This window comes from Propithecus coquereli, unplaced genomic scaffold, assembly GCF_000956105.1.
Source record: "Propithecus coquereli isolate 6110/MARCELLA unplaced genomic scaffold, Pcoq_1.0 Scaffold438, whole genome shotgun sequence".
Taxonomy (NCBI): domain Eukaryota; kingdom Metazoa; phylum Chordata; class Mammalia; order Primates; family Indriidae; genus Propithecus; species Propithecus coquereli.
This window is the reverse complement of record NW_012150152.1, coordinates 1,713,873-1,737,884: the sequence shown is the minus strand read 5'-3', so window position 1 is coordinate 1,737,884 and position 24,012 is coordinate 1,713,873. Positions and strand designations below refer to the sequence as shown.

Below are 24,012 nucleotides of genomic sequence, written 5' to 3'. Positions count from 1 at the left end.
AGGAGGCTGGGCGACAGAGAGAGACTGCCCCCCCCAAAAAGGGTGTGTGTGTGGCAGAGTCTTGCTAAACCAACTTAACGGGATTCTTAATGAAGGTAGGCCAAGGTGATCGGATATCAAAGGATGAGACATTCTCTCTAAACTGACTTAGCAGGATTCTTGCTAAGACTGGGAGAGGCAAGTCAAAGACAGGTCAGAGGCCAAGGTCCAGGCCCGGTTGCAAGGAGAGAGCCTTTGTCAGGAGGGGGGTGGGTAGCAGGGTAGGGGGACACTCGGCCTGGCCCTTGGAATCAGAGTGGGGACAGAGTGAGCTGCCCTGGAGAAAGAGGTGTGGGGAGATGGAGCGAAAGGTACCTCCTTCCCCAAACCCTTTCGCTGCTTTGGGAAAACTGGGTCTCTGGGCTAAGGCATCTGCCTGCAGCACCCTGTCCCGCCCAGGCTGCTCTGGCGCCGACCACAGAATCCGATCCTGCCGGGAAGCAAAGGCCATTTGTTCTCTCTGCTCACCTTCCCCGCTGCCCCAAAACCAACCCCGGATCACTTTTCAGGGCACCCGTGGGTGAGCAGGGGCCTCACGATGACCCGTCCTGGCCTGACTGGATCAGCTGTCATGCATCAGAGGCCACTCGCTCTGTGAACTCCTGCCGTCTGGGTGGAGGGTCCCAGTGGAGCCCCCCCAACCCGCTCCTGACTTGGGCCATGTGGATTCTGATCATTCCAGGCTGGGCTGCAGAGGAGGGAGTCCAGGCCTCCAGCAACCACAGCCTTTCATCCAGGAAGGGGGCCCATCCCTGTCTCCTTGTTCTTGCTTCCAGACACCAAGTGAGGTATCACAAAGGCCTGGGCACCGAGAGCAGCGTGAGTCTAAGCTGGGTGGCTGATGAGACTCCTGGTGGCCTCTGCTGGTAGCAAATGACACACGTCCTATATCCACATGTTGTACAGCCCAGCTATGGCCGCCACTTTCTTCCACCCTCTTGGCCTGAGCCATTTCCCCAAAGCTACCTGGCTTTTACCCCATCATTTGTTCAGCCTGTTCTTCAACTTGGTATCAGTGCAGCCCCCAAACAAGTCCTCTTCTGTGTCTGGCTTATTTTGCTCAACGTCATGTCTGCGACATTCACCTGGGGTGCTCCCTACGTCAGTGATTCCACAGTCGATTCATCCGCCCACCTGCAGATGGGCATTCGGGTCGTTCTGCTCTTGGCCACCGAGCGAAACTGCTCTGGGCACTCCTGTATGTGTCTTCCGATGGATAAGCACTCATTCCTGTTGGACAGATACTCCAGAGTGAAAGTGCTGGCTTGTGTGGAAGACCTAAGTTGTGGTAAGATACAGCCAAGTGGTTGTACCAGCTCACCCTTCAATGCACAGCGAATGTCTCCGCGTCTTTGCCAACACTTGGCACTGTCAATCTTGTTAATTTTGGCCATTCCTCTCACCAGAGTTTTATTTTTTTTTTTTTTTTGAGACAGAGTCTCACTCTGTTGTCTGGGCTAGAATGAGTGCCATGGCGTCAGCCTAGCTCACAGCAACCTCAAACTCCTGGGCTCAAGCCATCCTCCTGCCTTGGCCTCCCAGAGTGCTAGGATCACATGCGTGAGCCAGTGTACCCAGCCATTTCTAATCAATAGAGCACAGTAAGTGATGGGATGTCACTTCCAGGATGAGTGGCTTTGACGAAGCAAGCTGCCCTATAAAGAGGACCATGTGTCACAGAACTAAGGATGACTTCTAGCCAACAGCCAATAAGGAACCAAGGCCCTGAGCTCAACAGCCTGCAAGGAACTGAATTCCGGCTGGGTGCAGTGGCTCACACTGGTAATCCTAGCACTCTGGGAGACCAAGGCAGAAGGATTGCTTGAGCTCAGGAGTTCGAGATCAGCCTGAGCAAGAGTGAGACCTCGTCTCTACTAAAAATAGAAAAATTAGCCGGGCATGGTGGCACACGCCTGTAGTCTCAGCTACTTGGGAGGCTGAGGCAGGAGGATCACTTGAGCCCAGGAGTTTGAGGTTGCAGTGAGCTATGATGATGCCACTACACTCTACCCAGGGCAATAGAGCAAGACTCTGTTTCGGCTGGGCCTGGTGGCTCACGCCTGTAATCCTAGCACTCTGGGAGGTTGAGACAGGAGGATCACTTGAGGCCAGGAGTTCGAGACCAGCCTGAGCAAGAGTGAGATCCCATCTCTACTAAAAATAGAAAGAAATTAGCTGGACAACTAAAAGTAGAAAAAATTAGCCGGGCGTGGTGGTGCATGCCTTTAGTCCCAGCTACTCAGGAGGCTGAGGCAGGAGGATCACTTGAGCCGAGGGGTTTGAGGTTGCTGTGAGCTATGGTGACACCACTGCAGTAGCAGCCTGGGCAACAGAGCAAGACTCTGTCAATCACTCAAACAATCAATAAACTGAATCCCATCCACAACCACAAAGTGAGCTTGAAAGCCGATCCTACCCCAGTTGAACCTTGGGTATAGCCTGTGAGAGACCCTGAAGGAAAGGACCCATGGAGCTGGGCTCAGATTCCTGAGCCACAGAAAGTGAGATAATAGAAGTATGTGGTTTTAAGCTGCTAAATTGGTGGCTAGAGGGAATTTGTTATGCAGCAGTAGCTAACTGATACAAACGAAAAGGACACAGAAGTCAGGGAAGGAAATGTGTGTGGTTATTAGGTAGCATTTCTTTGGCTCTTACTCCCTTGGTCCAAATAAACACACTGTGGCGTGTCTGAGCTGTCACGTTCAATGTCACCACACCTAGAACCATCCTGAAAAGAGAGGGCTTTCCAAAATTCTTATTTCACCCAAAATATATTATTTAGAAATACTTCTTTTCGCTGAGTATATATAACGATTACAAGCTCCTCTCTGTCCCACAGTGTCGCCATGCCCATTGGCCACCTACAAAGTGGCTGGTAGAGAAAAAACCAGGGCTCCTCCCAAACTTTACATGGGCTCCAAGAATTCTGACTTGAAGGCTGTTAATAAAATGCTCGCTGGAATAAACGAGCCCCTTTCGGGCTGATTATTCTCCTTCAAGGTGGCACCTGGCTGCTGTTTTTCATGTCACCAGCACGGAGGACCCCAGCTCTATCCTGCCACTTTCACGTTTTATGCGCAGCAGTAAAGGAGAGATATCGGTTGCCGTGTGGAGGGGACAGTAATGGTAACGCCCACAGACGACGCCTGTGTGGGTCGGGCGGGGTGTTGGGCACACAGCGTGCATCCAAAAATCAACAGCTCCTCTTAACCACAAAGTATGGGGAAGCGCTCTGGACGCCCCGTTTATGCCCGCCGTTGCAAGAATCCTCCCGGTGCCCTATCTCCACATGGTGAAGGTTGTTCATAGCAGGCAGGTTGTCACTCTGCCTGGGGCCTCCTGGGGGCCCAGCACTGTGTCCCGCCGGTGCACTTGGGCAGGCCGGAAGTTGGAGGTGTTAACACCTGAGCAAGCAGCTCTCAGACAGTGCCGGTGACAGTCGGAGGACAAGCACCCCAGCCCCATGGCCCTTAGGGCGGGAGCTCTCTGCAGTGTGCACCATGCCATCTCCTTGGGGACCCTAGCAGCACGAGCTCTGGGTGCCCACAGCACTGTCTGCTCATCGGCGCCCTCTGCAGGTCTCCGGGGCTTGCTGCAATCTACCTGTCCGCAATCATCTCAGGGTCTGGTTCTGCCCCAAGGCAACGTCTTCGATTGACATTGTCCACACCCGAAAAACACACCAGGATGCTAACAGTTGTTTGCGTTTGCGACGCCTGTGGAATTCGGAGAGACACTGATACCCTTTCCGATCAGGTCCTCGAGGCTGTGATTTGGTGGGGTGGGCGCGAGGTTACCCCTATTTATAAAGAAGAAAACCAAAGAGCAAGTCGCCTGACTGTTCCCTGACCAGGTCTGTCTAGGTCCTGGAACGCTCTGCACGCAGCATGCGACACCCTGGTCAGGTGCCTCTGAGACCTGAGCGTTCGGCTGCAGCCCCAGATCAGCCTCGTTCTGACTGCGGCTCCTCCGTTCCCCTTCCAGGGCAGCGCAGGCCGGGCCAGGATTCGGCGGCGCCTTTGTGCGGCGCTCTCAGCCGACCTCCCGGGCTGGAAGCCTGCGGTTTCCCGGCTCCAGTTCCAGAGCTAAAGAGGTTAGGCCCGACAGCCCGGGGTGACGCTGGTGGGGCCCCCAGGGTGCGACACTTAAGGAGGTGCTCTCTTCGTGCTCGGGACCCCACCCTGAACCTGCAGGAGCCTGAGAACCTTATTACCTGTTTTTTTTTCAATGGAGGTAAAATTCAGGTAACATAGAATTAACCATTTGAAAGCAAACAATTCAAGCATTTAGTACATTCACAGTGTTGTGCAGCCATCACCTCTGTCTAATTCCAGAACATTTCCATCCCCCAAAAGGAGACCCTGTCCCCATCAGCAGTCACTCCCCACCCCCTCCCCCAGCCCCGGCAGCCACCGTTCTGCTTCCTGTCTCTGTGGATCGGTGTGTTCCGGACACGTCCCGTTGGTGGAGTTCCACACGGCGTGGCCTTTGGTGTCTGGTGTAGCAGGTGTCAGAGCTTCATTGCTCTTCGTGGCTGAGTGATAATCCACTGTGTGCACGGACTACTTTACATTTCTCATTCGTCTGCTGACAGGTGTTCGGGCTGTCTCCACCCCGTGCTGCTGTGAACATGTGTGTACGAGGACTTGTTTGAATACCTGTTTTCAATTCTTTTGGACCTCTTTTTAAAATTTTTAAAATTATTTTTGTAGAGACAGGGTTTTGCTATGTTGTCCAGGCTGGTCTCGAACTCGTGGCCTCAAGCGATCCTCCCACCTCGGCCTCCTAAAGTGCTGGGATTACAACCATGAGCCACAGAGCCTGGCCCTGGCCTCTTTCAATTTTCCACCCCCCAGTCCCGGCCCTGGGGAAGACGCTGGCATCTTCTGCTCCTGAACTGGGGTAGAGGCCCCGGGTCCAACTCCTAGTCCCTTGACCAGCCCAGGCCATGGGGCACTCCATGCCGGCAGCTGGCGGGAGCTCCTTCCTCCTCACCGCTCTCCCTCCCCCACCTCACAGTCCCGGGCCCTGCCCCATTCCAGAGAGTTCGCAGAAACCCGAGGCTCCAGTGTTGCCTAGGCACTTGCTCTCTCCTGGAGACCTGGCTAACTTGATCCCGAGGTTCCAGCCACATGCCTCAGTTTCCTTATCTGTGACCCGACCTGTCCTGGGGATTAACTGAGGCCAGCAAAGCACCTAGAGCGCCAGGCAGTCCTGGCTCTGCAACAAAGATGCACCATTAATCTATTCTATCCTTAGTCAATATGTGTCGCACTGGCCAAGAGCCTGTGCCTCCTGGGGGCCCCCGCGTGCCAAGCCCTACTGAGGGTGTGCAGGAAGATAGTGAGCCTTCCTCCCACTCCGGGCGATGAGGAGTTCTGCGCAGCTTTCCAGGCGGGGCCCCAGGAAGAGGTGGCTGAAGCTGGCGGGGCACCTTGACCTGTGTGTATCTGACCAGCTGAGTCTCCGCCGGGAGGACTAGCCCGCTGTTGGGGGCAGTCACCTCTTTGCCCATTGGGAGAGGTCCCAGTGGGGTCTCAAGCCACCATGTGGCTGAATTTTCTCCACACCCTAGGCCCTCGAGTCCCCAAGTGGCCCAGGAAGGGACAGACGGGGAGACTTCTGGGGACATGTGTCCATTTGGGGTGGAGGTGGGGGCCAGACCATGCCCACCCCAGGGAAATTCCTGTGTGTGAAAGCTGGTGGAACTCGGGGTCCCAGGCTGGGGGTTACAAGGGGCACACCCTGCCCTCCCCACCCCTCACGCCGGGCCCGCCCACAGCCCTGGGCTTGGCCACCCAGCGAGACTGGATGTGGATCAAGTAACACAGAAATAGTAAGCATCGGAGTTTATTTGTGGGTCGTGCAAGACAGGAAGCCTCTGGAGACCCCTCTGTCAGCTCTGTGAGCCCCAGAAACTGCCCATCAGGGCAATGTCCTGCCGCCAAGCACCCGAGCCACAGCAGCACAGAAACAGTGACATGCATTGAGGACCCACCGTGAGAAGGTCCCCAGAGTGGCTCACATGAAGTCACTCATCTACCGGGAGCCTTAGGAGGCGGGGCCATTTCCTGTCTCCATTTTACAGAGGAGGAAACTGAGGCACAGAGTGGCCCTCAGCCAAAGGCCCACACACAGCCAGGAGTCTGGGTCCAGCCCTCCAGATGCACCCCTAGCCTTGGGCTACTCTGAGCTCCGCAAACATGGGTTTGAAATGTTCATAGTGCGGGGGGCGCAGCAGGGAATCGCAGAGTCTGGGACTTGCACCGTCAGCAGCTTGGGGATTACAGGATCTGGGTGGGGGGTCCTGGCTCTGATGCTCAGTACAGGCCATGGACCCCTGGTGAGTCACTGCCCTCTTGGGGCCTCCGTTTCCTCATCTGTAAAATGGATGGAGACACTTAGAGATTCACTGCCTAAGCCGCACCCTCCCCTCCTGCCACATTTCCCAGCCTCCCCTGCAGCAAGGTGTGGCCATGTAGCTCTGTTCCGGCCAGTGAAATATAAACAGGTTTCCAAGGCCTCCCAGGAAGACTTTCAGAAGACATCAAACCAGTCCTGGCCTCTGCCTTTCCCTACAAATAAGGAGGTGAAGGCTGGAGCACTGGCAGGCATTTTGCACCAGGAGGCAACCTTGAGGACAAAAGCCAGGGATGCATTGAACTGAGAAAAAAGTCAAGTCCTATTGCTACTGCAGCTGAACCCGGACTTATCTCTATGGGATCCTTTTCTTGCTGCCTTACACCAGGCTCCCGTCCTTGATCTCTGGGCTCACACCAGCGTGGAGTCCTTCCCTGTGCCCCCTGGCCTGTGGCCCAGCATACTACGCATCTCGTAGGTCACCCCATCCCAGTGCCCCATGCTGGCTGACAGTGTTCGGTGCATCTGGGGTGCAGGCAGCCTGCTTTCCCGGCCTTCCCCCAGGGCTACAGGTGCTGTGGCAGTGACCACAGGCCTGAGGGGGTCCCCAGGTTCTGGGCAGGACGAATAGGGGGTCTGGCGATGGCTACCCTGCTGGGGCTGAGCTCTGGGGCTGGCCTTGGAGACTGCAGCAGGGCGGGCGAGGTCGTCTTCAAAGGATGGTGGGGACAACTCATGGAGTCCACGGCGGGCGGCCCGGGCGGCCCGGAGCAGAGCGTGGGTCAGCACAGCCACCAGGACCAGGGCACCTGAGCCAAGGATGGAGGCAGCCGCTGCGCCTGTTTCGATCTCGAATAGCAGCAAAGCATAGATGGACAGTGCTAGGGAAGGAAACAGCTCTCATTTATTCAGTCAACAAACATTTGCTCTCCAAGCCATCAGAGAGTTCCCCCAAGTAGGGAGTAATCAGTGAAAACCCTGCAACATGACAGTGTAGCTGGAGCAGGGCAATGGGGAGAGGGTGCTGGCAAGCACACGGAGGACAGTTCTGCCAGGCTGGGGGTGGGGCGCCAGCCTGCCTTCAGATGCCCAACGCCACTGTCCACTACGGATCCTCGCCCGATAGGGTGCACAGGTTTGCTCTGCCTCAGGCTTGAGTGACCTTGAGAGCATCACAGCCTTTCTCTGGCCTCAGCTAATCTCAAGAAGGTGGTCGGTAACCCTGACCTTGAGGACCTGAACTAGCTTTCATCATCCTGTACAGTGTCCAGTTGGCACCATTCTTAGTGGTGTCCTGTGCATCGTAGGACATTTAGCAGCTTCTACCCACTAGATGCCAGCAGCATCCTACCACCAAGGCCGTCAGGACCACCAAAAATGTCTCTATACACTGCCAGATGTCCCGAGGGCAGAATCAGCCCCAGCTGAGAACCACTGGTCCAGTCCCTACCCCCATTCTGGCTGGCAGGTCTAGGATCACTGACCCATCTCTTTGGCACCAGTCACATGGTCTTAGTGATCGGTGGAAGGACATCACATGACCCAAGCTCAGCCTATCAGAGTCCGTCCTGGGACTTTAGCTTGGGCTATTGGGACGGAGGACTTTTCTTCCTGCAGTGGGATTATTGGTAGGACAGAAGCCCAGACCGTGGGGACTTCTCGATAATTTCTGGGCTATTTTGTGCTTTCTCTGGCTCTGCGACCTTGCTTCCAAAGATACTGCATTGCATCATGTCTGACATATTAGAGCAAGGCCAAGGACTTTTTTTGCTCTAAACATTTTGAAAGGGATTTTGTAATTATTCTTGTGGCTTTGGGTAGCGACGAATAGATGATTGGCTGGACGTGCTTGGGAATTCTTGCTGAATGAGGTCACCTAACCTCAAAAAGAATCTAACTGGGAGGTGAATGAATTCTCAATTTTATGCTTAATGAGGCCGACATAATGTTTCTTTTTTTTTTTTTTTTGCCTTTTGTGAGTTTTCTTGTATTTTAAAACGAGGATATCTCGTTCTCTAGGTCTCTAAAATTTTTGTTGGCCCTTGCAAGCCTCGGGTTGTAGGCATTGTGTCAAAAGTGCTCATAGTCTGAGTGCAGTGGCTCACGCCTATAATCCCTAACTTTGGGAGGCTGAGGTGGGAGGGTCACTTGAGGCCAGGAGTTTGAGACCAGCCTGAGCAACATAGCGAGACCCCCATCTCTTAAAAAAATACTATACAGATATGGGTGTCATTCTCAGAGAAAAGCCCACTCAGAGGTGAAGCAAGAGGCATTTCTGCTAACCTCATTCGAGCGCCTGGATCCAGCCACACCTGAGGCCAACTACTCCTGATAATTTTAGATACACTAGCCCCCCATCCACTCTTCTTTTTTAAAAATATCCGCATGTGGACCATTTTATTAAGTCAAATAACAAAAGTGTTGCAGAGTTCCCTGTGATTTACATACAAATTCCCACAATGCACTCCAGGGTCATGTCTCATAAAAAATATTTTAAGTACATTTTTTTAAGCTTCTATTTCTCTATTGTGGGACTAAGAAAAAAAAATAGTAATAGCTAATCCCTTGTTTTTCATTCAGTTATATATTTTTTCTTCCAGTAAAATAAGTTGTTTACAGGGCTGGCTGGGACCTGCGTATGTTTCAGCATTGAGTTGCAGCTTCATCAACACATTTTTTTTTTTTTTTTAGAGACAGGGTCTCACTCTGTCACCCAGGCTGGAGTGCAGTGGCATGATCATGGCTCACTACAACCTCAAACTCCTGGGCTCAAGTGATCCTCCCGCCTCAATCTCCTAAGTAGCTGGGACTACAAGCATATGCCACCATGCCTGGCTAATTTTTAAATTTTTTGTAGAGAAAAAATATATAAATTTTTTGTAGAGACGGGGTCTCATTGTGTTGCCCAGCCTGGTCTTGAACTCCTGGCCTCAAAGGATGCTCCTGCTTCAGTCTCCCAAAGTGCTGGGATTATGGGGGTGAGCCGCCACACCCAGCCAACACATTTTTTTGAAGATCAGTATAAGACATTAGGAGCCTCTTTAAAGGCACTTGATGATTCGATTCCTTTCCCAGCATGAGCGGGCGAGAGAGAGTTGATCTGAGAAAAGTTATTATAAATCAGGAAGGAAAGACAGTGTGGCGTGTTCTTCTGGCACCTGAGGTATTATTTTTCACTCTGCTTCATGATTTGGGATATAAAATTGCATTTCTGATTTATAAAGTGTAGGTTTTTTCTGAAGCCATTTTTGAGCTGGAAGTTCTGATAGTTGTGAGCAAAACAGTTTTCGCTCGTTCCAACCTGCGAAACGCTGTCCTTAGAAACCACCCAGGCCATGGAAACTTTTGCTCGAGCCAAGTGTATAAAACCGATGCGACGTCATCAGAAGTGTTCTGATGACAACTGCCAGGTGTGGAGGCCCCACCGGGGTCAGGTGCCACCCATGGGCTTTCTCGAGGGTTAACTCAGAATCTCCTCAAGCACTTCCACGAGGCACAGACAGTTATCATTCTCATTTTACTAGTGAGGAAACCGAGGCAGCAAGGGAATTTGCCCAAGGCCCCAGAGCAACGAAGTATCAGAGCCCAGAATTGAACCCAGGCAGGCTGGCTCCAGAGCTGACCATTTGGGGGCCATTACCACCCTCCGCCCAACCCGGAGCCCTCCGCTCCACGTTCTATGCCAGCACACACCTGCTAAGTAGACGGAGACCCCGCAGCAGAAAAGGCCGAGGGCCATGTGTCTGAGGAGGCGGCAGTCGTAGAGAAACCAGTCAGACCTGGGATGGAGGCGGGCAGGGATGAAAAGGCTCAGGAAGTGGAGCTGGCGGGGGAGAGGCCAGCGAGGTGAGGGAGGGAGTGGGGCCTAAATGAGACAAAGGCCCAGAGTTTTGTAGACCTGAGATCTATGTGAGGATCCAGCCATCATCCGTCCACTCACCCACCCATTTATATCCATCCATTTATCCACCACCCATCCATCCATCCACTTATCCACCCATCCGTCCATCCAGTTATCCATCCAGCCATCCATCCATCCACTTATCCATCCATTCACTTATCCATCCATCCATCCACATATCCACCCATCCATCCATCCACTTATCCATCCACCCATCCACCCATCCATCCATCCACCCATCCATCCATCCACTTATCCATCCATCCACCCATCCATCCATCCATCCACTTATCCATCCATTCACTTATCCATCCATCTATCCACATATCCACCCATCCATCCATCCACTTATCCATCCATCCATCCACTTATCCATCCACCCATCCATCCATCCACCCATCCATCCATCCACTTATCCATCCACCCATCCACCCATCCATCCATCCACTTATCCATCCATCCACTTATCCATCCATCCATCCACATATCCACCCATCCATCCATCCACTTATCCATCCATCCATCCACTTATCCATCCACCCATCCATCCATCCACCCAACCATCCATCCACTTATCCATCCATCCACCCATCCATCCATCCATCCATCCACTATCCATCCACCCACACTTATCCATCCATCCATCCCTCCATGCATCCATTCATTTAGACATCTACCATCCAACCACCTGATATCCATCCATTTCTCTATGCTCTATCTATCTGTTCATCCATCCACCCATCTATCCATCTTTCCAGGTAAATGTCCACCATCTACTTACCAATCATCATTATCAATTATTCAATCATCAGTCACATACAACCATCTATCCATTTAATCATACCCTAATAATCCATCCATTCATTTCAAAAGCATCCATTCATCCAACCATCCATCCATCCACCTCCATCCATTTGTCCATCGAATCCATTCATCTCCCATTTACCATCCGTACCCCCGTCCATCATCCACCCATCGATCCATCCAGCCACCATCCATTCCCCTCCCTGCAACCCACCCACATACATCAGTCCATTCAAACATCCAACACTCACGGAGCAGCTACTACATACACATACTTGCGACACACCTGACTTCCATTATTTTACAGACCATAGCTTATTTGGGAGATGAGGAGGCTGAGGGTCACTTGCTACTAATGATGGTAGAAACAGTGACCCCAAGAGATGACAGTGACTGAGGAGGAAATGGAGGCTCTGAGAGCTTCCGTCTTTGCTCACCTCCCACCAGCACAGTGGAAGTGGCCTCCTTTCTGGTATCCCTGCCTGCCCCCTTTTCAGCACAGTGGCCAGAGAGGGTTATTCCAAACCTAAATCAGATCACCTCCCGGCTCATTCACAACCCTCCCAGGCAGGGTAAACCCCAAAGTCCTCACCATGGGCACGAGGCCCCACATGGTCCCGTCCTTCTGACTGCGCAGCCCCCATCTCCCTGCATCCTGTTCTCCAGCCGCACCAGCCTCTTCTATCTCCCTCTCAGCCGCCAAGCTCCTTCCTGCCCCAGGGCCTTTGTCCATGCTGTTTCCGCTGCTTGCATCCCAGACCCCCAGGTCTTCTGCCTCCTCCCCTCCTTCAGCTCGGGTCCCCCATCCCCCTTCGTCCCTCGTTTTCTTTCCTTCCCAGCATTCATCACCATCTGACACTATTGATCAGTCTGTGACTCCACGAGGGCAGGTCTGTTCACACGTGGGACAGTGGAGTCCTCGGCTCAAGGAAGGACCCTCATTCCACATTCCCTGCCCTGACAGAGGCACCCCTTTATGCCCACATCCCTGAACTCAGGTCCCTGCGGAAGGAACACTACCTCAGGCCACCGCACAGGCTCTGGTTCTACCAGACCCAAGTTCAAACCCAGCCCACCCACTTGCAAGCCCGGCAGCTTGGAGAGAGCAGCCTCAACCGCCTGAGGCGCAGTTCGAAAGGTGGATAATAGCACCTGGGCCTCCGCCGAGCTAATCCACACGGAGGAGGAGGCAGGGAGGGCTTAGGGCTCCTGAAACGACAAACGCCATGGACACAGACACTGGGGCTTGCCGGTCCGCGCCCTCTTTGAGCCTTAGTTTGCTCATCTGCAAAGTAGGGGCCGCGGTCATAGCTGCACCTGCCGTAAAATCTCAGCAAAAAGAACGGAGGGAGGGAAGGATGAAGGGGGGAAAAGACGGAGAGAGGCAGGGAGAGAGGGAAGTGTGCAGGGAAGTTGTCCCTGGCCCGAAGCCCAGGGAGGGCAGCGGCTGGCCCGGCTTGCCGGGCCCCAGCCGGTTGGGCCCCGGGGGGCGGGTCCTCCTACCTGCCGGAGCCAGGCCCCCGCGCCAGCTCGGCGCCCAGGTGGCCGCACAGCGCGGCGAGCAGCAGGCAGGTGAGCGCGAGCACGAGGGCCAGCGCGGCCAGCGCGGCGGCCAGCGGCAGCAGCGCCCCGGCCGCGTCCTCGGGCAGCCCCGGGCCGGCGCCCTGCTCGGGGCCCAGCCCGTCGGCGCGCGGCCCCCGCAGCTCGGTGCGGCCCGCCTGCAGCTGGAACAGCAGCTGCGCGCCCAGCGCCGCCAGCACGGCCGCCGGGATGCCCAGCAGGGTCATCGCGGCCAGCACCCGGCCGCCGTACGACCGCGCCATGGCGGGGGTCCTGCGGGCGGGGACGGGGGCAGTCGCGGAATCGAAGTGGCTTTGGGGGCGGGGGGGTTGGGGGCGTCCGAGGCCTCCCGGGGGGTCCCCGAAGGGGCGGGGCCGCCGTCTGGAGGTTCGGGGTCTGGGTCGGGGGACGCCGGCCCGGGGCTCCGAGGTGCTGGTCGGCCGCAGCGGGGCCGCCTAAGCTCTGCGGAAACTTGGGACAAAGTCTCTTCTCCTCTGTCCGGGGGCCCCGCGGACGCCCCCTCTCGGCCGACTGGTCTTAGCGGGGCGGGGCTTGACGGGGCGGGGCGCGAGGCGGGGGCGTGGCCTGGACCGTGGGACCCCACAGCACGCTAATCTCATAAAAGCACCGACTTTATGGTTGTTTAGAAAGAAAGAAAGACGGTGGCTCACGCCTGTAATCCCAGAACTCTGGGAGGCCAGAGGATCACTTGAGGTCAGGAGTTCGAGACCAGCTCGAGCAAGACCGAGACCCCGTCTCTACTAAAAATAGAAAAATTGGCCGGGCATGGTGACGTTCGCCTGCAGTCCCAGCTACTCGGGAGGCTGAGGCAAGAGGATCGCTTGAGCCCAAGAGTTGGAGGTTGCTGTGAGCTAGGATCATGCCACCGCACTCTAGCTGGGGAAACAAAGCGAGACCCTGTCTCCAAAACAAATAAAAAATGAAAAGAAAGAAAGAAAATTTAAATAACTCACTTTGTTATTTGATCTCAACTCGGGGACCCTGCCCTTGGCTGCGATTTCCCCTCCGCTCACCTCCTTTAAGGTTTGGAGGAAAGGTTGCTTCTCCACGACGCCCTCCTGGGTCTCTTCCCCAACTGGCACCCCCTGTTCCTCACACAATACTTTTTAATAATTGAGGTAAAATTTACAGAACATAAAATTAACCCATTTTATTCAGTGATTTTTAGTACATTCACGATGCTGTGCAATCACCATCTCTGCCTAATTCCAGAACATTTCCATCCCCCCAAAAGGAGACCCCGTCCCCATCAGCAGTCACTCCCCATCCCCCTCCCCCAGCCCCTGACAGCCACTAATCTGTTTTCCGTGTCTGTGGACTGGCCTGTTCTGGACATTTCCTATCAATAGAGTTCCACACTGTGCGGCCCTTGGTGTCTGGCCTCTCTCACTCGGCAGCGTGTTTCGAGGTTCATCCACGTGGCAGCGGGTGTCAGAGCTTCCTTCTTTCTCATGGCCGAGTAACCTCCCATTGGGTGGGTGGACCACATTCTGTTTATTCATTCATCCGCTCATGGCGATTTGGGTTGTTGCCGCCTTTTTGGCAGGTGTGACGAATGCTGCTATGAACGTGCGTGTACAAGTATCTGTTTGAGTCGCTGCTTTTAATTCTTTGGAGTGGTGGAGTCTTAGGAATGGAAGTTTGAGGTCCCAGGGTAACTTTAACTTTTTGCGAAACCATCAAACTGTTTTCCATTGTAGCTGCATCATCTCACATCCCCGCCAGCAACACAGGAGGTTTTTTTTTCTTATTTTCTGCACATCCTCACCAACACCTGTTCCCTCCTCCTCCTCCTCCTCCTCCTCTGCGGGGAGGTAGCTAAGCTCCCAGCAAAAAACCGGGTCCCTGGCCGGGCGCGGTGGCTCGCGCCTGTAATCCTAGCACTCTGGGAGGCCGAGGCGGGTGGATCGTTCGAGCTCAGGAGTTCGAGACCAGCCTGAGCAAGAGCGAGACCCCGTCTCTACTAAAAAAAGTAGAAAGAAATTATCTGAACAACTAAAAATGTATAGAAAAAATTAGCCGGGCATGGTGGCGCATGCCTGTAGTCCCAGCTACTTGTGAGGCTGAGGCAGGAAGATCGCTTGAGCCCAGGAGTTTGAGGTTGCTGTGAGGTAGGATGATGCCATGGCACTCTAGCCCGGGCAACACAGTGAGACTCTGTCTCAAAAAACAAACAAACAAACAAACAAACAAACAAAAACTAGGTCCCTTTGGTAGAGTTGCAAGGGATAAGAAAATAATAGAGAAAAATGGAAAATAAAAGAATACACAGAGACAAAGATATGGTTTTATAAGTTTATGAAGATTATAGGCAAAGCAGGATCTCAGGGGGCCTAGACCTTCTCCGTGGGTCTCAAAAGCCCTGAATGAGGTCTTACATGGTAACTTATAGGGAACAGTGATTAGTTGCCAGGGGTCACAGATTTACATAACAGCAGGTAGTTCCTCTCAGGTTAACAGATTTTCAAAAGGCTTCTACAGATCCTTTAACTAATTCTATCTACGTGAACAAATGGTTACAAAATCTTTCAAAGGTTAACTTCTAAGTTCTAAGGTAAGTTTATCACTTAACAGAGGGGTTAAACAGAGATATGTTGGCTCCATGTTTATTAGGTTATTGTGAATGGAGACAGGTAGTCTAGAGTGTTAAAACAGGAGCTTTGCTTTTAGCCATTCGGGCAGCTGTCTGTTCTAGGGGGCACTCCATTGTCAGCTCTCATCCTGTAGCTTTTAACAGATTCGCTTTGCTTTACAAAGCAAATCCAAACATTTAGGTCTGAGAAACGGGGCCCTTGTGGAATACAGCTGCTACTGTCTTTCAGAGACGCCCTTCCGAGTGCAACAGCATTTGAAATGCAAACCAACACGTTCACATATTCCTTCAGGGCAAAGCTCTGAAAAACTCCTAAGACAAATCCTGTCTGCAAACACGTCTATATTAATTCATGGAGCAACACTCTTCCTTGATTGGAGCCACCTTAGTGGGTGTAAAGTGGTGTGTCATTGTGGTTTTGATTTGCACTTCCCTAATAGTTAATGATGCTAAGCATCTTTTCATGTGCTTGTTGGCTGTTTGCGTATCTTCTTTGGAGGAATGTCTATTCAAGTCCATTTTTAAAAAAATTTCCAAGTATTACGGGAGTACAGATGGTTTTGGTTACATGGATTGCTTTTGTAATGCTCGAGTCAGGATTATAAGTGTGCCTGTCACCCCGATAGTGTTCATTGTACCCACCAGGTAGATTTTTGCCCATCCCCTCCACCCACTCCCCCCTGCTTGATTTCCTTGGAGATTTACTTCCCTCTGTGCACATGGGTGCTCACCAGTTAGTTGCAATTTAATAGTGAGTATCTTGGTGTTTGTTTTTCCATTCTTTAGATACTTCACTTAGAATAATGGTCTCCAGTTCCATCCAAATTTTTGCAAAGGCATTAAGTCATCCTTCTTCATGGCTGAGTAGTACTCCATGGTATACATACACCACATTTTATTAATCCACTCATGAATTGATGGGCATTTGGGTTGTTTCCACATCTTTGCAATTGTGAATTGTGCTGCAATAAACATTCTCGTACAGGTGTCTTTTTGATAAAACTATCTCTTTTCCTTTTGGTCAATACCCAGTGGTGGGATTGCTGGATCAATGGTAGGTTGGTCAAATCCCATTCTTAAGTTGACTTGTTTGTCTTTTTGTCGTTGCACTGTAGGAGTTCTTAAAACATTCTGGATATCAAGTCCTTATCAACTACATGATTTGCAAAAATTTTCTCCCATTCTGTCTGTTGCATTTTCACTGTCCGTTTTCCCAAAGCACTTTGTTCCTTTCGCAGCGTGAAAAGTTGTTGCCTGAAGTCGGCAGCACCCCACTGGGGACCAGCTCCAGGAAAGCAGGTGTCTGTCTCAGCGGTCCACCACTGTGTCTCTGTGTCTGGGACCATGCTCAGCTCCTAGCAGACCCTCAATAAATGTTTGCTGGACACAGGAATGAATGTATCATCTTGCACTCCCACTCTGGAATTCTTCCGAAGTGTGAGAAATCAAATCTGCAAATGGTTTCAAAGGTAGCACTTTTCTGCTAGACCAGAATATCGAGATGAATGAGGTCAAGGTGGCCTCCCGTGGGCTGGCCCTGTGTTCGTGCATTCAGACCTTGCGGCAGCCCTGCCCTGATATCATCTGGACTTTACAGATGAGGAAACTGAGGCACAGAGAGGTGCAGCGACTCCCTAGGTCACACAGCTAGTGCGGGCAGAGCAGGATTCAAGCCTGGCAGCCCAGCCCCCACTCGCTGCTCTGTGTGGCTTCACAGGCACCTGGCAGATTTCACTGGTTTGGGATTTTCAGGGCTCTTTTCAGAGTTTTGGAGTCAATTATTTTTTTCAGGTTTCAAATTTTTGGGGTCTATTGAGAAGAGTTTGTGCCTTAGAGATAAAATGATCCCAGGGGAGATTATGGGGTGACCCTTCATCCCAGGTGGTCTCCTCTGCTGTGTGGCCTTGGGCAAGTCCCTTATCCTCTCTGGGCCTCCTCATCTGTAACAGAAACCCGTTTATTCATTCATTTATTCATTCACTCATTCACCAGGCCTCAGCCCAACATACCCACTCTTTCATCTTGCTGAAGTTAGGGTGAATTTTCCACGTTTTACAGGTAAGGAAAAGTCTCACATTAGGGTAGCTGTGTCTCAGGAACTCATTTGGATCAGAGGCCCAGCTCTGTGCTGGGTGTTGGGGATACAGAGATGTAAGATACTTTCATTTATTTATTCAGCAGACATTAATGGGAGCCCACCTATATGCCCAGCTCTGGGGACCCAGTGGTGACCAAGACAGTCCCGATTGCCCTTCCGGGGCTCACAGCCTGGTGGAGGAGGTGCAAGCATACATTAAACCTGCAAGTAAAGGGACGATTCCACAAAATGGCCAAAGGTCATTATGGCACAGTCTTAGGTTTCACCATGATTTGTTGGGGCTTGGCAGGGACACAAATAAATACTTATCCTTTGTGTGGGGGGTGACTCTCTAGTTTGGGGGTGTCTGGCTTCAATTTGGAAAGTTATGTTAACTCTGCAAGGCTCCACTCTCATCTGCCTTGGCCACTTGCCAGGCTGTCCTTTCTCATTCCAGCACTGACAGGTGGGCTTGGGGATGGGAGGGGTGGAGGAGGGGGAGAGGGGGAAGCTTGGAAAGTGCCAGCAACCTGTCCAGGTAACACAGCCCAACAGGGACGAGAAGTGGACTCCCCCCAGCCTCACTGCCCGGGTGGGAAGACTGGCCACTGCATGCTGGCTGGAATAATATTAACGCTGTTGGCAAGTTGCATGGCCTGTGATTTGTTCAAGAAGGGTGACCTGGTATTAGGCACAGAGAATTTAAGTGCCATGATCACACGGGGTCCAACGCACCCATTTCAGAGATGCAACTGATGAGGTCCAGAGAGGGCTGGAACCTGCAGCAACAGGCGACATCACAGTCCTGAGCCTCAGTTTCCCTGCCTGGAGATTGGGAGTGGAGGAGAGAATGCAGCGAGGCGCTGTGGTCCAGCACCCAAGCCCCTCTGGCCTCCCAGGGCCCCCAGCCTCCTTCCTCCCATCGGTCAGATCCCCGCCCACCGTAGTCACGCCTGTTAGTTTCCACGGACACGCCTGTTAGTTTCCTGGGTTTCCTCCCAGGAAACCCTTTTTGGAAACCGGGCACAAGAGGAGTGGTTGACATAGGACATTTGCTTGTTAGGTACCCCGCCCCGAAGACGTGCCACCCCGTCCCGCCGCTAGGCGGCGCCAGAGGGCAAAACCGAGCGAGCACCTGCTCTGCCTTCTTAACTCACCGGCCAGGTAGGACCTGGCCTTATTTTCATTTTCCAGAGGAAAGAAATGAAGCTTAGCGAAGCGGGGTGACCGTCTCACGGTCACAAAGCCGGCATGGGGTTCTAAACTGGGGTTTTCGATTTCCGTATTCTGCTCTCTCCCCCGGGGACCTCCGGGGTCCAGCAGGGGCGGGCGGAGACCTGCGAGGATCGTGGCCCTGGCTGGCGTCGGGACCCGTCCGTGTGAAGCAGAGATCGGGCAAAGGCCGGCTGTGGTTCGGCTGCGAAACTCGGCAGCTCGTTCGACGCACGACGCAGACTCCGCTCGCAGGGGCCGTGTCTACCGCTCGCTGACGTGCCACGGGCTCGGCGTTTTCAGCACGTTTATTCGATCTGACTTTGCATTTTTCCATTTTGGAGTCAGTAACCACACCCCCTTCTCAAAAATATTTCTGGAGATCTCTGACAGCTGCCCCTACTTCAGCGCCCTGGCCCGGCCCGTGGCGAGAAGGCCGGGACGGGGCCCTGGGGGTGACGGGGTGTCGCAGAACAGAGACCCCCTCCCCAGCCCACCCCCGGCCCATCCTGGGTGCCCCAGACCTCGGAATCCAGACATCCCACCCCGCACCGCTCTGCCTTCCTTCGCTCTGCAGCGCCCGAGCTCAGAGGGCCCGGCTCCTCCTGCCTTTGGGGTGCGCTCAGAGCGGAGACGGCCCCCCTTCCCGCTGCTCAAGTCCAGTGCTCAGTCCCTCCTTCCTCCTGCGGAGAATTCAGAACTGTCCCCTCTCCGGTCCCCGCCCTCCACCCCCAGAGGGCCCAGGGCACGTTCCCCTCCCCCAGCCTGCTCCCCCGGGGCCGGGCTCCGCACAGACCCGCCACCCCTGCAGCGACGCGCCCCCGCCGGAGGGTCAGAGCAGTCCCGGGGCCCCGTCCTCTGCCTCGTCCTCCCCGCCGGGGCCGCCGCCGCCCCGGGTCGCCTTCTCCACGCGGTACTTGCGGCGGCGCAGCCACTCGGTGAGGCTCCGTGGCACCGCGTCTTCCAGGTCCTCGGGCGGCAGGAAGCTGCGGTCCAGCACCTCGGCCGCCTCCTGCCAGTTGGCGAAGCAGGCGGGCCCCAGGCGCTGGATCTCCTCGGCCGCGTCGCGCGTGAGCACGTCCCCGCCCGGCTTGAGCACCACGACCGCCGGCAGGCGCTCCACGGAGAACTGGCGCCCGAGGTCCCTGCGGGGCGGGCGGGTCAGTCTGTCCCTGACCCTGAAACCGGGGAGGCCCACGTCCCTCCTCCCTGTACTTATCGGGCGCCTTCTGTGTACACTGTCCCGTGCCTGCCTGGCACCAGGCATATGCGAGGACCAAGGCAGGTCCAGACGCATTGGCCTCCGCGCTGTGCCTCGGGCGTGCTTCAACCTCAGGACATTTGCACTGCCCGTGTCCCCCACCTGGAGCACTCTCCCCAGACATCTGCACGTTAAGACTCCGGATCTGATGGCGCCACGGCACTCTACCCCGGGCGACGGTGAGACTCTGTCTCGGGCCCCCAGATCATGCAGACTTCCAATCTGTCCTTTCCTCCTGCTTTGCAGGGTTTCCCCTCGTGCCCTTCAGCAGCCGACACATCTATGGTCTATTTATGCCTCCTTATCCTTTTCTCCCACACTGGAACTGCAGATCCGCAGGGGCATGGGTTTCTGTCGCCATTCGCTGATGTCCCTAGTGCCTGAAACAGTGCCAGGCAGAGCGTAAGTGCTCAGGAAATGTGTCCGGGATGAAGGGAGGAATGACTCCGATAGACACCACGGAGAAATATTAAGCTGAGGAAGGTCTGTCTGGCCAGAGAGAGCCTCTCCAAGGAGGTGGCCTCTGAGCTGAGATCTGTGGGATGGGGGGCTGGGAGAAGGGTGGTCCAGGCAGAAGGCACAGCATGTGCAAAGGCCCCGAGGTGGGAGGGTGGTTGGGGTACAGCCCTGATCATGCAGGCCCTGGAGGGTGATAGTGAGGAGTTTTGATTTTGTTCTATGCGTTACTCACTGGAAGTCATGAGACGCTTTCCATGTCCCCAGAACACCCTGGACCAAACATCAAGTACTGGCTGCCAAACTGGGCCCGCCATGGTCCTTTTTTTTTTTTTTTTGAGACAGGGTCCTGCTCTGTCGCCCGGGCTAGAGTGCCGTGGCGTCATCACAGCTCACAGCAACCTCCAACTTCTGGGCTCAAGCGATCCTCCTGCCTCAGCCTCCTGGGCCTCATTTCAGCCTGCTGGGTTCTTGGGCGGCCATTTTCCAGGCTGCCAGGAAGAGAACACATGGTACTTGCAAAATCCCACAGGAGGAGGTTGCCAGATTTAGTAATTGAAAATACGGGACACTCAGTTAAATTCGAATTTCGGATAAACAACGAATAATCTGTTAGTATTCATTGGGACATACTTACACTACGATATTATTTGTTGTTTATTGGAAATTTAAATTTAACAGGGCAAACTTTATTTTATCTAGCAACTCCAGGTGCGGTGGCTTACTCCTGTAATCCCAGCACTTTGGGAGGCCAAGGCGGGAGGAGGATCGCCTGAGGTCAGGAATTCGAGACCAGCCTGGGCGACATAGTGAGATCCTGTCTCTGAAAAAAGTAAAAACATAAATTAGCCAGGCATGGTGTTCTCCTGTAGTCCCAGCTACTTGGGAAGCTGAGGTGGGAGGATCACTTTGCTTGAGCCCAGGAGTTTGAGGCTGCAGTGAGCTGTGATTTTGCACCTCTGCGCTCCAGCCTGGGCGACAGGTCAAGATCCTGTCTCTAAAAAAAAAAAACCAGGCCTGGTGGCTTGACAACTCCACACTCTGAAGGCGGGCGGGGGTGGCAGGACGGGGACTGCCCAGGCAAGTTTCTATTCTGGGCGAATGTTTTGTCAAGAGGCCCCTGTCTCAAACGAGGTCAGCATTTGTCTGTGATGCCCTCCCAGCTGGCGTTTCTGCCCCGGGGAGGGTAAAGTTACCAGTCTGGGGAGAGCAAACTCTTCGGCTCCAAAGAGCAGTGGGAGTGAGCCAGTGTCCAAACTGATCATTTTGGGTGGAGACGAAGGTCCCCATGACCAGAAATTTCCAACTTCAACAACAAAACGAATGAACTCGGTCAAATGTCGTGAAGTCTGCAGCCCACTTTCAAACGGCTCAACACAACTACACACACAGGCCCACACACGCTGACAAAGCAGACATGGCAGAATGTTAACAGTTGCCGTGGGTTTCATCGCACGCTTCTTTCGACTTTTTGCTATGTCTGAACATTTTTGCATAATAAAAAGTCAAACTATAATACTGTTTTTGGGGCATCTCCTTGAATCCGACTACCTCTCTCTCAGCTCTAATGCCCACCATGGCTCCCTGCTACTCTGGAGATCATGCCCACACTCAAGGTGGCTCTGCTCCACTGACCTCTCACACCCAGAAATTGCTTACGGTTTCCCTGCACTGGCCATTCTTTCTCTGCCGGCCTCTAAGCCTTTGTCTGTGCTGTGCCCTCTGCCTAGGAACCCTTCTCTTTCCTCATCGTCCACCCTCCTCCCTTCCATGTTCTTGGCATCTCTCTTTAAAGCCACTTCCTCGGGGAAGCATCCTCTGACTTTGAACCTCGGCAAGGTTTTCCCATAGCGTTTCCACTTGGCCACCTCCCTTTGTCCTCCAGAGCACAACTGCGGTTTGCTGCTATATATTTGAGTCTTTGTTTCCCATGCGTTGCCCTCACTAGGCTATAAGCTTCCTGGGGGTGGGATGGAAGCTGGCATGTGCACCCCACTCTTACCCCCAGTTCCTGGTCCATGGACTGGCCCATAGGCACTGCTCATTCACTCTTTCACTCTGGATGGAATGGATGAATCAATATACAAATGCTTCACTTTCAGTAGAGATGCCCCCTCCTCCAGGAAGCCCTCCCTGACCTCCCTGCCCCACCTCACCTCCTTAGGTCATCCTCGAAGGGCAGGAAGAGCCACTTCTCAGGCATGTCCCTGAGGAACAGGTCCTGCTGCTCCTCTGTGAGGTCCTGAGACACATACACCAGGGCTATCTGGGCCGCCCGCAGCACGTAGAACTCATCTGTGAGCCGCACGAAGAAGTCCTTGAGGATGGGCACGAAGGCCTGGCATTCGGGACAAGCCCCAGCACCGAAGAACAGCAGCACCAGCCGGTTCTCTAGCTTGCGGCTGAGCTCAGCCTCCGTGTCCAGCTCGTCCTGGTCACTATTGTTCCGGATCAAGACTCGGCCAGAGAACAGGGAGGCCATGGAAGCCTCGGCTGGGTGCTGGAGACAGTGCGGAGGGACCCCTCGTGGTGTGGCCCCAGGTCTGCTGGCTGGCTTCTCTCCTAGGAATAGAAATCTTTACGAAACCGGCTTAGGACTAATCTACCTCCACCTCGACCTGGTTCGGGGACACCTCCAAGGTCAGGGGGCGGGGCTCCCCGTGTGCCCTTCTGTCTCAGGAGAGAGCCACAAATGCATTCAGAGAAATGCGCAGGATTGCAAAGGAAACCGATCATCCCGACATACAGGTGTGGAAATATTCTGTTAAATTGTGATACAAAAACATACATGCTTCTTCACAAACGCATTAAGTAACGCGGTTTGACAGGCGCTCTACCTATTACCGTGAAGCCTAAGTCGAGATGAGTGTCAGTGACATTTTGAGGTGTCTCCTATGACCAGGATGTGCTATGAAATTATCTTTGATTTCCACGGGTGACAGTCCCAGGGCTGGCCAACGCCTGCATTCGCAGGGAGAGGACATGCTAAATTCCACCGAGAAGTTAATGAAAATGAACATGTATTTTTTTTCTCCATCCTCCCAGATTCTGTCTGGCCCAGCCACGCCTTAACATTGCCCTGGTGTAGAAAGTTGACAATCAGGGCCACAGTATTTTGCAGTCCCCCGACCCCATCAAGAGGTGGAGACCGGTTTCTCTCTCCTTGAATCTGGGCCTGGTTTTGTGACTTGCTTTGACCAATACAATGTGGCAGAAGGCGTGAGTTCCAAGGATGTCTTTTTTAAAGAGATGGGGTCTCGATATGTTGCCCAGGCTGGTCTCAAACTCCTGGCCTCGGGCGATCCTCCTGACCCGGCTGTGCCTCTTACTTTCCACTGTCGGAACTCTGCCTTGAGACCCCCATGTAAGGAAGCCAGTCTAGACCAGGGCGCTGCACACCTTGTCTGTAGGCCCAGGACGGAAATGCTGGCTTTGCAATCCACGTGGTCTCTGCTGCAACTGCCGACTTGAACCTTGAAAGAGACAATGTGTGAATAAATGTCTGTGTCTGTGTTCCGGGGCCACTTGCACCTATGGGCACTGACACTGGGTCGCACAGGATTTTCACACGTCACCAGCATTAGTCGCCGTCATTCCCCCCACATGTTCAACAATGTAAAAACCATTCTGGCCGGGCGCAGTGGCTCACGCCTGTGATCCCAGCACTTTGGGAGGCCGAGGAGGAAGAATGGCTCGAGGCCAGGTGTTTGAGACCAGCCTGGGCAACA

At 53.7% G+C, this 24,012-nt stretch overlaps 2 protein-coding genes across 2 annotated transcripts; both read right to left on the bottom strand.

Moving 5' to 3' along the window:
* Nucleotides 1-6,810: 6,810 nt before the first annotated feature.
* On the bottom strand, nucleotides 6,811-13,026 carry TMEM221 (transmembrane protein 221). Its single transcript, XM_012654003.1, has 3 exons — nucleotides 12,608-13,026; nucleotides 10,093-10,178; nucleotides 6,811-7,280 (listed from the first exon to the last, which is right to left on the bottom strand). The coding sequence occupies exons 1-3, from the start codon at nucleotides 12,925-12,927 to the stop codon at nucleotides 6,811-6,813; spliced, it is 876 nt and encodes a 291-aa protein (XP_012509457.1). The 5' UTR covers nucleotides 12,928-13,026.
* Nucleotides 13,027-19,399: 6,373 nt separating this feature from the next.
* Nucleotides 19,400-22,793, bottom strand: NXNL1 (nucleoredoxin-like 1). The gene is made up of 2 exons (XM_012653984.1): nucleotides 22,441-22,793; nucleotides 19,400-19,712 (listed from the first exon to the last, which is right to left on the bottom strand). Exons 1-2 carry the CDS (start codon nucleotides 22,764-22,766, stop codon nucleotides 19,400-19,402), a joined length of 639 nt encoding a protein of 212 aa, XP_012509438.1. The 5' UTR covers nucleotides 22,767-22,793.
* Between the last annotated feature and the right edge of the window lie 1,219 nt (nucleotides 22,794-24,012).